This window comes from Terrapene carolina, unplaced genomic scaffold (genome assembly GCF_002925995.2).
Source record: "Terrapene carolina triunguis isolate 2854851 unplaced genomic scaffold, T_m_triunguis-2.0 Scaffold68, whole genome shotgun sequence".
Taxonomy (NCBI): domain Eukaryota; kingdom Metazoa; phylum Chordata; order Testudines; family Emydidae; genus Terrapene; species Terrapene triunguis.
The window spans coordinates 77797648-77812906 of record NW_020664419.1 but is presented as its reverse complement, the minus strand read 5'-3'; the positions used below and the strand labels follow the sequence as shown (position 1 = coordinate 77812906).

At 40.1% G+C, this 15259-nt stretch overlaps 1 protein-coding gene across 2 annotated transcripts in view; it reads right to left on the bottom strand.

Annotated features, from left to right (window-relative positions):
- Nucleotides 1-4071: 4071 nt before the first annotated feature.
- The window catches only part of NEDD1 (NEDD1 gamma-tubulin ring complex targeting factor), a 58064-nt gene continuing 46876 nt past the window's right edge, over nucleotides 4072-15259 (bottom strand). Inside the window, exons 14-16 of one of the 2 annotated variants that reach the window (XM_026648855.1) lie at nucleotides 9961-10027; nucleotides 7405-7512; nucleotides 4072-5104 (exon numbers count right to left, since the gene is read on the bottom strand). In XM_026648855.1, coding sequence (XP_026504640.1) covers nucleotides 7408-7512; nucleotides 9961-10027 — 172 coding nt within the window. In that variant the 3' untranslated portion in view covers nucleotides 4072-5104; nucleotides 7405-7407. Of the gene's footprint in view, nucleotides 5105-5157; nucleotides 7513-9960; nucleotides 10028-15259 lie in introns of those variants that run through there. The other variant, XM_026648853.2, reaches the window with a different exon arrangement.

The window sequence follows — 15259 nt, the reverse complement described above, 5'->3', positions numbered from 1 at the left end:
TTTGCCAGTCTGTACCATGGTGGTAAAATTCTGGCCAGAGCCTTGCCTGTGTTGAGTCTGGATGAGCAATTATATGCATTGGGTTCAAATGTTCTTGATTTTGAAAAACTGGTATGAATCTTTTCCAGCAGCTGGCCAATTAAGAATGGGTCTGTGGACAAGGAACTAATTTGTATGTTGTCCAGATGTATAACTCGCAAGAGAAGGTTACTTACCTTAACTGGAGGTTCTTTGAGATGTGTGTTCCTTATTTGTATTCCACTGAGGGCTACGTATATGCACCATGTGCCTGGAGTGGGAACTTTTCAAAGTATTGCTTATTGGTCTGTGCATGTGCCCTTGTATTGCCTTGCGGTTTTGCCAGAGGCTATAAAGAGTGGGGCGAATCAACTGCATTGCCAGTTCCTTCTCCACTGCAGCCCTATAGAGCCGCAGCAGAGGGGAAGGAGGGTGGGAAGTGGAATACAGATAGGGACCACACATCTTGAAGAACCTCCAGTTACAGGTAAGTAACCTTTTCTTCTTCAAGTGATGGTCTCTACTGTATTCCACTGAAGGTGATTGATAAGCAGTACCTAGATAGGAGAAGGGTGCAAGGAAGATGGCAGAACTGTAGAACAGAGGATTATGGCACTGAATGAGGTGTCAGTTGCAGAATCATGTACTAGAGAATAGTTAGAGGAAAAGGTGTGTACCAAACTCTACATGGCCCCCTTACATATGTCTGCAAGGAGCATGCTGCAGAGCGCAGCTATGGTTGATGCTTGCACTCTAGTGGAATGGGCTTGTATCCCATCGAGTGGGGAGCATCCTGATAAGTGATAGCAGCGTGTAATGCACCCTGAGACCCACTTAGAGATTCTCTGGATGGAAATGGCCTGTCCTTTAATTCTCTCCACTATAGCGACAAAGAGCCTGGAAGACTTCCGCAACAGCTTTGTCCTTTATAGGTGAAATGCCAGGGCCCTATGCACATTGAGGGAATGAAGCCGCCATTCCTTGTTTGAGGCGTGTGGTTTTGTAAAGAAGGTAGGCAGATATATGGGTTGGTTGAGGTGGAAATGGGAAACTGCTTTTGGCAGAAACTTGGGATGCAGTTGCAGTGACATCTTGTCCTTATGGTGAAAGGGGGGTTGCCACATCTCCCAGCTCACCAATCCTCCTCGTTGAGGTAATGGCAACAAGGAAAGCAACCTTCATGGAAAAGAGGGTGGGGGGGGCAGGAGGCCAGCAGGCCAGCAATTCAAAGGAAGAGTTAAATAAAGAGATAAGGACTAGGTGGAGGGCCCATTGGGGAGCAATACACTGAATTGGTGGATATTATGTAAAAGGCTCTCCCAGAATCAGGTGGTCAAGGGTTGGGTAAAAATCAAATGTCCTTCCACCGGAGGATGGAAAGCACTAATGGTGGCTGCATGCACTCTGACTGAGTTGAGAGCAAGTCCTGAGGTTTTCAGGTGGAGGAAGTAGTCTAAGAGCATGAAGTTGCCCCCAGTTTGGGGACAAGACCTTGCTTTTGGGCCCAGGGGGTGAAGCATGCCCCTTTGGCCTAACAGAATTGCCTTGTGGAATCCTTTTGGCTACTACAGAGGACCTGCCAATGAACACTCTCATGTTAATGGAGGTGTCTATCCAAAAACCATGCCGTCCATGGATCTGGATGCCGTTGTGTTGTGTCAGCAGTTCTGGAAATGTCTGGAGCAGGAGTGGAGGCAGTTTTGACATGTGGAGAAGAGGGAAACCAGAATCCGCGAGGCCAGTATGGAGCGATCAGAATGGCCATCACTCTCTCCTGCTGGAGTTTGTGGAGGACACGAGGTAGGAGTATGGGGGAGAAGAGGAAGGCATAGTTCATCCAGTCTGACCAATCGATGACCAGAGCATTGCCCAGTAGGTGGGCACCACGTCCTCCCCTGGAGCAATATTGGGTGCACTTGGTGTTGGTGTGTGATGCAAAGAGGTATCTGATTGGTGTACCCCAAGATGTCAGATTATCATGTCGTGCAACTCCCATCTGTGATCAATTGCAAAGTTCCTGCTGAGAGAATCTATGATCACATTCTGTGCCAGGCAGATAGGCTGTTGCCAAAAGGATATGATGTGCGATGCACCATTCCCAGAGGCGAATTGCCTCCATATACAGTGCTGGGGACCTCGTGCCCCCTTATTTGTTTATGTAGTATACTGTGGCAATAGCAGACAGCTGGTAAGAACACGTGGAATGCTTTGCATACTACACAAAGTTTGTGTGTGTTTATGTGCATCCTGGTCTCTCCTGTGGTCCAGGTGCCTTGTGTCATGTGCTCTTCAATGTGAACTTCCCAGCCTGAGAGTAATGTGTCCGTTATGACTGTCATGGTCAGTGAGGATGGGAGGAATGGCATTCCGGAGCAGATTTGTAGCAGGCTGTCCACCACCAAAGAGATGACGTCTAGTGGAATACTGAGTATGGTGTCCATGGATTGGTGCATAGGAGAATAGACTCTCTGCAGCCATAGCTTAGACAGCAAAGGTGCAGGCGGGCGAAGGGCATGACATATGTGCATGCCGCCATTTGCCCTAGGATGGAGAGGCAGGTTCCTGGCCGAGACCAAAGGGTTGGAGGTTACCAGGGCTATTTGGTCCAGTAGGGTCTGGAATCTGTCCTGTGCCAGATAAGCTCGTGGGGTCACATCGATGCAAACTCCTATGCATTTCAGGAACCAAGTAGGGTTCAAAGTTGATTTTTTGATGTTGATGCTCACTCCTAGGGAAGAGAGGATTAGAAGCTGGGACATTAATGCTTGAGCCTCCTCTTTGGACCGCAGTTAGGTAGGGTTTCTTCTTAAGTTACAGGAAGAACAGACTTCCACATTCTCTCAGCCAGCTCCAAACCTCCTGGTGAGTCTCAGGGTCTCTCAAAGAGCTTCTCCCAGGTCTGACTCACCCTATTTAACTTGTTTTTGAGACTCCCCTAGGACAGCCATTAGACTTTGACATTGTCTCTTAACTCATTCAGGCTTAATGCCTTGAAATCACTGGTTTTGTGACTATCTCACCAGTGGGTGAATACTGTCTGATCTCTGCTTCCAGGGGTCCTCAAACTTCATTGCACTGAGATCCCCTTCTGACAACAAAAATTACTATGTGAGCGGGAGCGTGTGTGGAGCAAGCCCGAGCTCTGCTGCCCCAGGCTAAAGCACTCAGGATTCAGCTTCAGCCCTGGGTCCCATGGAGTTGAACGCTGGCCCTGGGGCTGCAATGCACTTTAGGGTCCCGACCCACAGTTTGAGAACATGAATATGAACATAAATCATATTTTGGGACATAGATTAATAATCCTTATTGAGATCCCAGTCATCTGTCACAGGCCCCAGTTCTGATTTCACTTATTCCATTGAAGTCAATGCAGCTGGAACTGGTCAGTCTGAGGACCTAGAATATATTTTTTTAAAACCCTACTGTAACAGTGATTATTTCAACTTAGATTTCAGACTGTTCACAATGTTTGGCTTACTAGTATTGTAACTTTTTTTAGCTATAAAAACAGTTGTCATTTGAATGGTATAGTAATTATGTAAGATTAAATAGGTGGCCTTTCATTGTGCTAAAGGTATCTTCTCTGCAACTGTACAGCATGCTAGTCCTACTCATTCAATGCACATTTTTTCTAGTAAGATAGAATTTGTGGCTCTAATTTCTGGTCAGAGTAGTCATCTTTCATATAGTTAATAACTGGGACAAAATGCAGTCAAATTGTCCTCTTGTTTTCTAGCATGCCTCCTCAGATAGATAGCTTAATGCCAAGTTTTGAAACCATTATTTCCTCATTAGTGGCGGTGATGGTCACCAAATCACAGTGATTTTGCCTTTATAAGTAAAAGATACATGCATTTTTACATGAATCCACTACTACCAGAGAGTTTGTGGGTTCATAAGGCTGAACATGTATTTTTACACTGCTATTGAAATAACTTCCTACATTTGAGATATGCCCCTTGCACTGTGGGCAATCACCTTTTCTGAGAGTTTATTATATTTGACATTATATAGAATACATTTCATAGAGAATATAAAAAGGCTAATTTTACATTTACAATTGTTTTAACATCTTAACAGGTTTCCTTTTTCCTAGTGTAAATTTAGGTCAACCATCTATAGCTGCTTAGTACTGATTATTCTTAATTACAAAATATCATCATCATTTAATAATTTTTATTCCTGAGAAGATGAAATTTTACTTCATGCTATTATTGAAACAAAAATATTTTAGAATAATGTAGTATAAACATACATTTGGCCCCAAACTAAATATTCACCCTCTTTTCTCCAAACACCCAACAAATGATTATGAAGTACATTCTACAGTTCAAATATTCTGAGAAATATTATCCTTAAAATATAGTGGACAGCCTCTTGGAAAAGTAGTACTGGTTTGCATCTTAACAGGTGTCAAATATATTTAATCAATGATGCTGCCTTTTTAAGTAAAATCTTTTTAAAAGACTATCACATTTCTTAGCACTGTCAAAAAAATTCAGTCTGACACCAAGCCCATTTTAAAAATGCATATATATTATATACACGCCTGATATATAAGTCAAATTCCAGAATCCAGGTTCCCAGATAGGAAATACTCATCCTAAAATCTATCTTGCTATAAACCAAGACAAGGGGGAAAAAATTAAACTGTTTATTTTTCGAAGAGGGAGGGAAGAGGAAACATATATGAGTCCAGGAAATGACTGCACAGGAGGGAGGAGAATCCAGGATCCCAGACTCACCAGTACTTGAGAAGGGGGGTAGAAAACATGCACTCTGCCTTTCCCAAAAACATTTATTTGAAAGTGCTCTACAGCAACGGCCATCGATCCTGTCATAATCATACCCATTTCTAAGTCAGATATATCTATTACTCCAGAATCACATGGTACAAATGGAACATTTCCATAAACACCAATTCGTTTAGATGGCTGCCACATTCAAAAGTAGAGGGAGATACTGCAACGCTCAACTCAACAAGGGATTCCAAGGTGGGATTCAATGAGACTTCTGGAGCTTAGAAACTTCCATAAGACATGGCCCATCCCTAGTTTGCAGTCTTCTTCCTGACTCATACACACTTCTGCATCATTATTAAAAAAAAAAAAGGGTTACCACAAGTGCTTTGTTCTAAGAGTTAAAATAAAGAATTTTATTTTAAAATACAGTTCAGATCTATGTACAAGTAAAACATGCTATTTGCCCCCCTAGGGGCTATCAGGATTGCTGGAGTGTCTCTGCGAGTCACCAGTGCCACATTAATCCTGAGATAAGGAAACAAGCCTCAGGACAAAGGTCAAAACCTTTTCTTCTTCAATCACTGCTGTTGCGATGTCCTTTGTTCAGAAGCTCAGAAGTTTACCCAAGGTTCTGAATAAAAAAGTCTTGGTGATATCTGCAGACAAATACTCAGGATGCTCTTTCAATTCCCTGCTATTTTATGGCCATTCTGGTGTGAAAGCCTTGGGAACAGAGTCTGGACATGTTTGGGTGCTACATCAGCTTAACAATGCATGCTGTAGAACTGTGAAAGATTTGCCATACTTTTAACCACCATCTTTTTCACAAGTTTGTGGCTAGTAATTTGAGTGTCAGAAATTGCTTACTCATTCTACAAACTTACAAAAGCTTTACAAAATACTGTTATCTGTACATCATTTGCATTAAATTACTAAAAATAAGTTTAATTTATTCTGCTTCCTTGAATTCAACTCAATATAGAAACACTTTTTTAAAGCTCTTTTGAACATAGTAGCAATAAACTACAAACTGATATTCAAGTCCTGATCATTTTGAAGGTTACACCAATATTATTCAATTTTTTACAAGAAAAAATAATTAACTAGCTTGTAAAAAAATACAGGAGCCGCTCCCTTATGCTTCCTTCTTTTAAAAAAATCACGTTAAAGATGGTGACAAGATTCAAATAGTTTTCTTGCATGTTTCATACTTTGCAATGTATTATTTTAAGTAAGTGACAGACAATGTTTTGTTATGGCTTTTTCATTTATTGGAAGAATGTCATGCTGGAGATAAACATTACATGTTGTAGCTAATGAACTCCGTGTTCTCAGTATTTTCTTTTTTGAAATCTTCTTTTCAATTGGAACATCATGTAATGGTTGTGGGTATCTTAAGATCTTCAGAACATCATCTGCAAAAGGCACTTGTAGCAAAGCCTGATCAGCCCTTGCTGAGGCAACACTTTCACTGGTGTGATTGTGGGCGAAACCCTGGCCCCAATGAAGTTAGTAGCAAAACTCCCATTGACTTCAACGGGGCCAGGATTTCACTTCAGATATTTTGCCTCACTAAGGACTGCAAGAATAGGCCTGGCAGTGTTATACTGCTGGACTAACAGTACTGGCATGACACATGCAGCCATGTTAGCTTATAGCTAAGACAAATGAATTAATTTGGTATTCAGCATGGCCAAAAGAAAGTTACAGTAGTGGTAAAGTACTACTGGTTAAGTGTGTTCACTCAGAACATTTCAAAGGCTACAAGTTATATTCAATGAAACTGGGTAAGTTATCAATATGCCATTAAATTATGTAAATATTCAGACTTACGTAAGTGAAAGGATTCTAGTTTACACAACTAAATTTTAACAAAAACTCATCCTAAAATTTAACATTTATAAGTGGGAGGAGGGAAGGGGGTGGGAGGAGGGAAGGGAGAGGAAGAATCAGTGGCGGAAGAGTAAAAACCATTAAAAAAAAAAAAAACCACAAGCAAGAGGATATCACATTCATTAATATTTCCAAGACTGAACCCAAGTTTTGCTCCATATAGGAAAAGTTTTGAGTTATTTATAACCGCATGTTAATCAGATAATTACTAGTAGATTCCCTGTTTTTCCCAGCTATGCAGAAACAAAACTCCAAAATGTCATACTGAAAACAATATGGTTTTTGACAAAAATAGTCGAAATACTGAAGCTAAAAAGACTGCTGCTGACAAAAGTGTAAAATAATGCGTCAGTCTACATAGTTCTGACAGTAGGTATATATAAAACATTCTTATGGAAAATACATTTGTCCTGTTTCCTTTTCATTTATAAAAGGCACTTCGTGGACAGCTAAAGCTCCGATAAAATACTTATCCTGTTAGCTTTCCTGTTAGACAACACATGTATTTCAAGTCAGTTTACCATAAAGATACGAACACATTCTTTACAGCGGTTGTTAGTGCAGATTTATCTCTGTTAAAAATTTTACAGTTAAGTATTGTGTCTTATAACATTTATTTAAAAGAAGAGGTTTTCTGAGTTCAAGAAAACAATACTGGTCTTCATACACGACTTCAGTGTTCGGTAGATGACGTCTTGAAGGTTAAAGTACAAAATTCAAGAAATGCCAAGAAAATAAGCTCTGTATGGACCTTTCAGAAGTGGGTCCTTAGTCTTTTGTTTTCCTCTCGTAGTCTCTCAATTTCAGCTACTAAGCTTTCATTTACAGAGTATCTTCCAAGCAAGGCATGCATTTCATTCTAGAGAAAAGAGAAAAACCCTCTTAGCAACAGCTAAAGTTTACTTTTCAAATTTTGTTCTCTGCCATTTCATCTTTTGAACAGATGAAAATTAATATAAATAACAACCTGAGAATATACTGTATCTTTTTCACAAAGAAATTAAAAAAAAAACAAAACTTTTGATAAGTTAATAACATGACTTTTTTTTGTTGTGTACAGCACTTGCGTCATTAATTCCCTATTCTTTAATGGATATTTTATCAAAGTATGCTTTTGTCCCAGTTTTAAGAAGGGGAATATATTTTTCCATTTCCACTAAAAGAAGAATGACCAATGCTGGATACTAAAGATTTTTTATGTAGGCCAAATATCAGAAAAATCTTAAAATAATTTATAGATTAGCTTAATTTGAAAAACAGATTAAAGACTTCCAATTTCTTAAGGTATTTCCTTACTCCATTTCAGCATGTAAACAACCCATTCAATTACTAGCTGATTCTTCTGCTTAAACTACCAAACCACAAGCAAAAAACCCAAAGATGTTGTGTGAATTTTCTTCTCATTTTTGTTATAAAACCCAAGATTTGTAATGTAGGGTGATTTCAAATTATATTTTGCATCGTAGTTTTGTTTTAATGAGTATGTTCTACAAGTTCCAGGATCTCCATCAGCACTCAGATGCTATAATTATCACAGCAACAACTAATGCAGATACAGTGTCCTATTGTAATGGTTGTTAAAAGGAAATTCTATTGCCAAGGTAACTAACAATATTTATTTAGTTTTACCCTTGTCCTTCCTCTCTTCTTCTCCCTCTAGTCTGTTTTTTTACTTCCATTTATTGGAGCCATATCTGTGTTAAGGCCCCAATCTTGCAATTTATTGTGCCTGTGCTGAGACCCATGGCAGTCACTGGGGCTTCATACATGGCCAGATATCTGCTCACATGAATCCGTTAGCTGGATCTAGCCTCACAGAGTAAGATCATCAGGGCTATTCTGGCACCTCAAACAAATACTCCCTTGAACATCTAAAATAAAATAAAATAATCATCATGTGCTCCACACTCCAAGTTGCTCTTTCTGTCTTCCCACCCTGCTCCAGTATAAAGATGGCCCCACCTACACACAGTTTTCTTGTATGACACCCACTCTCACATGATCACAAGTGGAGTCTCTCCCCCATGGTTAGGGAGTTCCTTTTTGTCCATGACTCCAAACACCAGAGAAAACATTGCTGGTGTTGGCAAAAACAATCCCTTTCTTCCTCTTCAAAAGATAAGGGGGAGAGACATCAATCCTCCCTTCTCCCACATGAAAGGCGGCCTCAAAGCCTGATTGACCATCCTAGCCTCTGTAAAAGGGAGCCATTAAACAACAGATTAGTTTCCTTCAAACTCCAAATTGGAGAAGAAACACTGGGGAAGAGGTGAAGGCAGAGAGACATTCCCTCTCAGCCTTACCTTCCTCCTTCATTAATGGAAACATTTGTTTCCCCCTCTGCTCACAGCAAAACCAAGGCATTCAAACTAGAGGTCTGAGGCTAGGTCTACACTACAGCGGGGTTCCGACCTAAGATACGCAACTTCAGCTACGTGAATACCGTAGCTGAAGTTGCGTATTTTAGGTCGGCTTACCTGGTGGTGAGGACGGGGGAAAGCCGACCGCTGCCGCGCTGCCGCCGACTCCGCTGCCGCCTCTTGTCGAGGTGGATTTCCGGAGTCGACGGCAGAGCGATCAGGGATCGATTTTACCGCGTCCTCACGAGACGCGGTAAGTCGATCCCCGATAAACCGATTGCTACCCGCCGGATCGGCGGGTAGTGAAGACGTAGCCTGAGAGTCTCATTTCAAGTTGAGCCCATGTAAGCTCAATAAAAATATAGTTAATGTGAATTCTTTTTAGTGTTTGCACTACAGTAGTTCAGAGTCAATGGTAATCTCATGAGTCCCAGTCCAGTGCTTTCTCTCCATATGAATATGGACAAGGTAAGAAATAAATAGTTTAAGAACATAAAAAGCAAGTAATTTGATTTTGTTTTAGGATATTAAGTAGGAAGACCATCACCATATGGAGCAGTGTTCTGTGTTATACTGTATAGTTAGCACTAGCTGAGAGCATAAAAATAGGTCTGCTTCTCCTAGCATTCAGCAGAGCCTATAAAAGGGAGGAAGAGAGAAAGAAGAGGAACCAATGATAGTCAATTTCTCTTGTTGGTATCACATGTATCAAAAAGTTATTGGTTAGTTTAATTTGCCTTTTGGTAGTCTACTAGATTTCAACAGTTCATTTGTTCAGCTTGATACAGATTAATACATATATTAATATGTGGATGTTTCCCACCCCTTCTCTGTATGTTTTCTATTTAGGTTGTAAGGCAAGCATCTAACTTTCAGTTTTATCTGTAAAGCAGCAGGTACCCTTCAGCATTACTTATATACATTTTCATACTGTTCTTTGTACATACCAACTGCATATGGAATTGTTTAATCATCTCCACTTGCAAATTCACAATGTCTCGATGGCATGCTTCTCTGGAGGAATAAAGTATAAAAAGTCCCAAATGATACCTTTCTTGTCAATTCCATAAAGACATTAGTTTTCCTCTAGTCCCCAAAAACACACACAAAAAACACAAAACCAACTGTCTTATAACACTATGGGATATCCTGGACACAGGAGTAAGGACAATGACTATCCGCACTCCTAACTGGTGCAGAAAGACAAGTAGAATTGTAATAAATCATTCAGGATGGCTCATGTCTCTAGCTACTCCCAAGTTTCTGCAAGAACAGTTCATCTAGTGATTATATGAATACTTGTTCATAGTCCTTGAAAAAGGATTTTAAGAGCAGAACAATACAGAACATTTGAGAGCTTGTCCTCTTTTTGCTAACAGGACCAGGAATGCCAATAGAAATACATTTTTACTTTTAACCAGTGATCCAAAGATTGGCCTTTCATCTGATGCATCATAGGTTTATCTTAGATTTGTATTGTATTTTTAGTGTTCAATTTGAATGTTAACCTTGTTGGAGGAGAAAAGCCTCCTTCAGTCACACAATATGATGCACAGCAATGATGCTCAATAAATGAAAGTCATTCACCTGTAATTGGAATTAAAGAAGAAGATTTTCAGTACAGGTCCACACTTTTGGAAGGTACCTGCACACTGCATTATGGTCTGGAACAGTGATTAGGATGGGCCATAGAGACTTTGCCAAGTCCACAGCACATTTCAGGTCAAGTGATGTAAGAAGGCATGACCTCTTTGTCCTCATTTCCTAAGAATCTACAGTAAACTCCAAGAGAGTGGGGAATATGAATCTGTACTGATGATCTATTTGAAGGCCTCCTTTTACTGGCAAGTAACCCCCCCCCCCCCAAACCCTTCTGAGTAGTGTCAGTACAGATCTTTAACTTGAAAGGTTCTTAATCTTTGGCATTGGGCTCTATCTCCCAGCACAGAGAAGTCCCTCAAATGAGAATTTTGCACTTGGCAACCTGAGAATCGCAGTACTGGCACCTTAATGAATCCACTATTTTTAGTTTACTTGGAGGTGAAATGGATTCCGGGGAGCACTGGTGTAATTCCATCTTTCCTCTCTGAATTTCTAGTCCTTGAAGAATACTCAAAAGAGAGTCCGAGGCAACAGCCTTCCACACCATTCAACCCACCTCAACAGTCAGGATCTCTTGGCACCAAACTTTGAGGCATCCAGAGTCTGGGATTTTGAGTAAGGGCTCACAATTTATTCTGATTTAGAATTTGTCCTAAAAACTCTTAGCCTACTCCATAAAATATGGGTCAGAGCAGAGTCTCCCAATCGAGGCCCCAGCTGATGAACCTTAGGTTTGATGCAAGAAAATGTATTTTACAAATGGGCAATCCTTAAACCTAGGCTCTTTAAAGGGATCTGCCATCCATAGTGAACTGATGAGGTTCATCTTAACAAATTTCCAGAGAAACTCTTTTCTCTAATTAAAAAATTCATAGATAAAACACACAAAACAAACAACTCAGAGGATGTTACATGTAATATTGCTAATGCTTTGAAAATATGCAGTATCTTTTAGAGCCAGATTCAAAGCAGTGAGAACACACTGGCCAATTAAACATACTTTGCAGACGCTTTGCATTGTCAGAGCAGCACAAACAACCAGCGTGTACACCCCATTTTCCCCAAACCCTCATCCTCCATAGTCCCCTGCACACATGCCACCCCCCCCCAATTTCACCTTCTGATCCCCCAAAATTCCCCTGCATGCATACAAGTATTCCCCCTGTTGAAGAGACATGAATCAATGGGTAGCTTCTGAAAGGTAGTTAGGTTATTGTAATTTTTGCCACTATTTTCATGAATGCACATTACAGGAGCAGCAGAAGAATGATCCTCTTGTTAGGAGAAATCATTCAAAGAACTGTCCTCTTTCAAAATGGCCACCTCCTCTTGTTCACAATAGAAATGATGCCAAGCTGCTCTCTGGCAACGTAGAACCCTCTGTGCTGTGAGAAAGCAAAGATTTGCACTGTGCGAAGCAAGTAAATGGAGGCAATGGCCATCGTTTTTAAGGGCAGCCTGCAGCCTTAGTTCCATTGAAAACAGTTGGAGATGGCAGCCATTTCCAAAGAGAGCAGTTATTTGTGAGATTCTCTGTAGTAAAACAATTCTCAACCTTTGCTGAAAGAAACCTTCAGTCATAAAAAAAAACACAAACCCGGCAAAAATGGTCATTAATCAAAAAAAAAAAAAAAAAGAGTCTTCTAATGCTGCATATTCATGATTTTAAGGAGAATCGACTATATAGGAAGCTTGATTCTGCATTAGTTATTAAAATCATTAAAGACAAAAGAGAGAGACACATCAAATGCTAAATGTCTTAAAAGATCCATTTAAGTTAAAATTAACTCAAACTAATAGATTTATCTATAAATTCTCAGAAAACATGTACCCAGTAAGTGCTGTAATTTTGGAGAGCATATTATGTATTTTTCATAAATAAAGACATTACGTGTAAAACATTCTACAGTCTTAAGTATGCAACAAGTGTTTCCACACAAAAAAGTTCTATAAACTCAACAAGACTTGAGCATCATCAATGAAGGTACAAAGGGATTCTGACTAATCTCTACCTGTTTGAGGAGTGCTATCCCTAAAATCATTTCCAAACCTCATCTCAGGTCTTCCTTATTCTTTTCAGCCAGCACCAGCATTCTTATGTTTGTGTTGGCTTTGGTTTTCTCTCCTCCACAGTCCCCCTCCTTGGACTGAGTGCCACTTCTTTCCAGACAGCCATCTCCGAAAATGAGCCCTGCCTTGTGTTTGATTTTTATTTTTTTAAACAGATCCTTTGTGTTTAAATTTTTTTTTTTACATAGCACTCCCTAACGTCTAAGGTAGGTGTGTGTGTGTATAAAATGAGGGTCTGGCTAGAGATTCTTGCCTGTATGCTCGGGGTTCTGCTGATCGCCATTTTTGGGGTCGGGAAGGAATTTTCCTCCAGGGTGGATTGGCAGTGGCCCTGGAGGTTTTTCGCCTTCCTCCGCAGCATAGGGCAGGGGTCACAAGCTGGAGGGTTCTCTGCGACTTGAAGTCTTTGGATCACAATCAGGAGACTTCAGCGGCAGAGATAAGGGAAAGTGGGGGGGTCAGCTTTTGTGGCCTGCGTCGTGCGGGGGGTCAGACTAGATGACCATGTTGGTCCCTTCTGACCTTAAAGTCTATGAGTCTATGAGTCTATGAGTCTAACCTGAGCCTGGAAAGTAACACCACAGTGTGATTCTGCTATTCCAATTGATGCTACTGTGGGGGGTTTTTTTCTGTTACACAAACAACTAATTACATTTCATTTCAAAGTCTGAAAGTGCAAAAGACTATGGCCCTTATATTTTATTCAACTACAATTATAAATACATTAGGAGGATACAGTGGTGTAGGCTGGAAGAATGATAAGAGAGAAATTGTTTTAATTGGTGTTCTCTAGAGGCAGATACTCTTCTAAAGATTTGGATCACAAGTGCACACATGCCAATTTCAGGAACTGACCAAAGAGTTCTGTACCCTCTCTAAGAGGCCAATGAATACATGTACAATGAAGGGGGCAAAACTTTTGGGTCATAGCCTAAGACTGCTTCTCTCCCACTACAAATATCAATAATCTAAAACTAACTCAGTGGGAGCTGGGTCGATATACATGCAAATATATGAGACTTGCGTCACAGACAATTATAGATATGCCATTTCTCTTTGATTTCCCCCCGTTTTTTCATTTTTTCCCCCCTTTAGCAATGAAATGTTCAAACAAAATTGTATTAAAAGCTAGCTGTAGGAGATTCAAGCCCTCGGCTTCCACAAACTAAGTGCCCTCCACAGAGTCCTACTTTCAGAGCCTTTTAAAAGACGCAGAAATAAAAATCTATCAGACACATAGGAGGTAATATATACCATTAGGTTGTGCTGTTGCTAAAATTTAGTGGCTGTAACAAGAGTGGCAGGTACTCCCCACCCAAACAGTGACACGAGCTCTCTTTCCCCCATTTTGGGACACCACATCCCTTCCCTCTACCAGGGAATATCTACCCCTTTCTCTCCTCACTCAAACATATTCCTCCTGTCACACAATGAGCTTCCACCATTAGCCGCCTGGCCTCAATTTCCTTCCATGCTCCCTGGTTTATTTGATAAGGAACTAAAAGATTTTGCTCTGGTTTTCTTCATTCTAAGGATGACTTCCCTAGTGTCACAGAAGAGGAAGCTGAACCTTTTTCTTAAGAACTGTAGGTTCTTAAGACAAGAAAGGGAAAGACAAGAAGACTCCCAAGAGGGGGAAAAATATACATTTTTATTATATTTCTTGATTAAATCCTGTAGGTTATAAACATAAGAAGCTATGGTATTTTCTCTTGAAATACATATAAAAAAAGAGCGAGAGAGCGAGGCACTTCTGGAGTAGATGGAATGATATTAAGACACAAAGAAGTAATCAGTGTAATAGTATAAATAGTTTTTGCTAGTAGCATAGCAATAGTTCTGTCACATCAGAGCAAAGCTATTGTGAGACACCAGAAAATGTTTTGAACAACAAAAAAGAGAAGAAATATTATACAATGTTGTATACATATGAGAAAGACAAAAAGACTATCACAAGAACCAACACAATTTACAACATTTCCAGTTAGAGTAAAAGTGTGTGAAATTATTAATTTCCATCTATATAATTGGCCTGCAATTTTTTCAACGGAAAATAGAAACCAGTGCCACATCTCTGTTTGTATAAACAGCCTATAGAAATAATATACAAATGACTTTTGAAAGAGTCACAAAATAACCTGTTTCAGAGTGGTAGCCCGGTTACTCTGCATCAGCAAAAAGAACGAGGATTACTTGTGGCACCTTAGAGACTAACAAATTTATTTGGGCATAAGCTTTTGTGGGTTAAAACCCACTTCATCAGATGCATGCAGTGGAAAATACAGTAGGAAGATAGATATATATACACACACACACACACACACACACACCTTAGACGTTAGGGAGTGCTATGTAAAAAAAAAAATTTAAACACAAAGGATCTGTTTAAAAAAATAAAAATCAAACACAAGGCAGGGCTCATTTTCGGAGATGGCTGTCTGGAAAGAAGTGGCACTCAGTCCAAGGAGGGGGACTGTGGAGGAGAGAAAACCAAAGCCAACACAAACATAAGAATGCTGGTGCTGGCTGAAAAGAATAAGGAAGACCTGAGATGATGCTGCACAACAAGTTAGA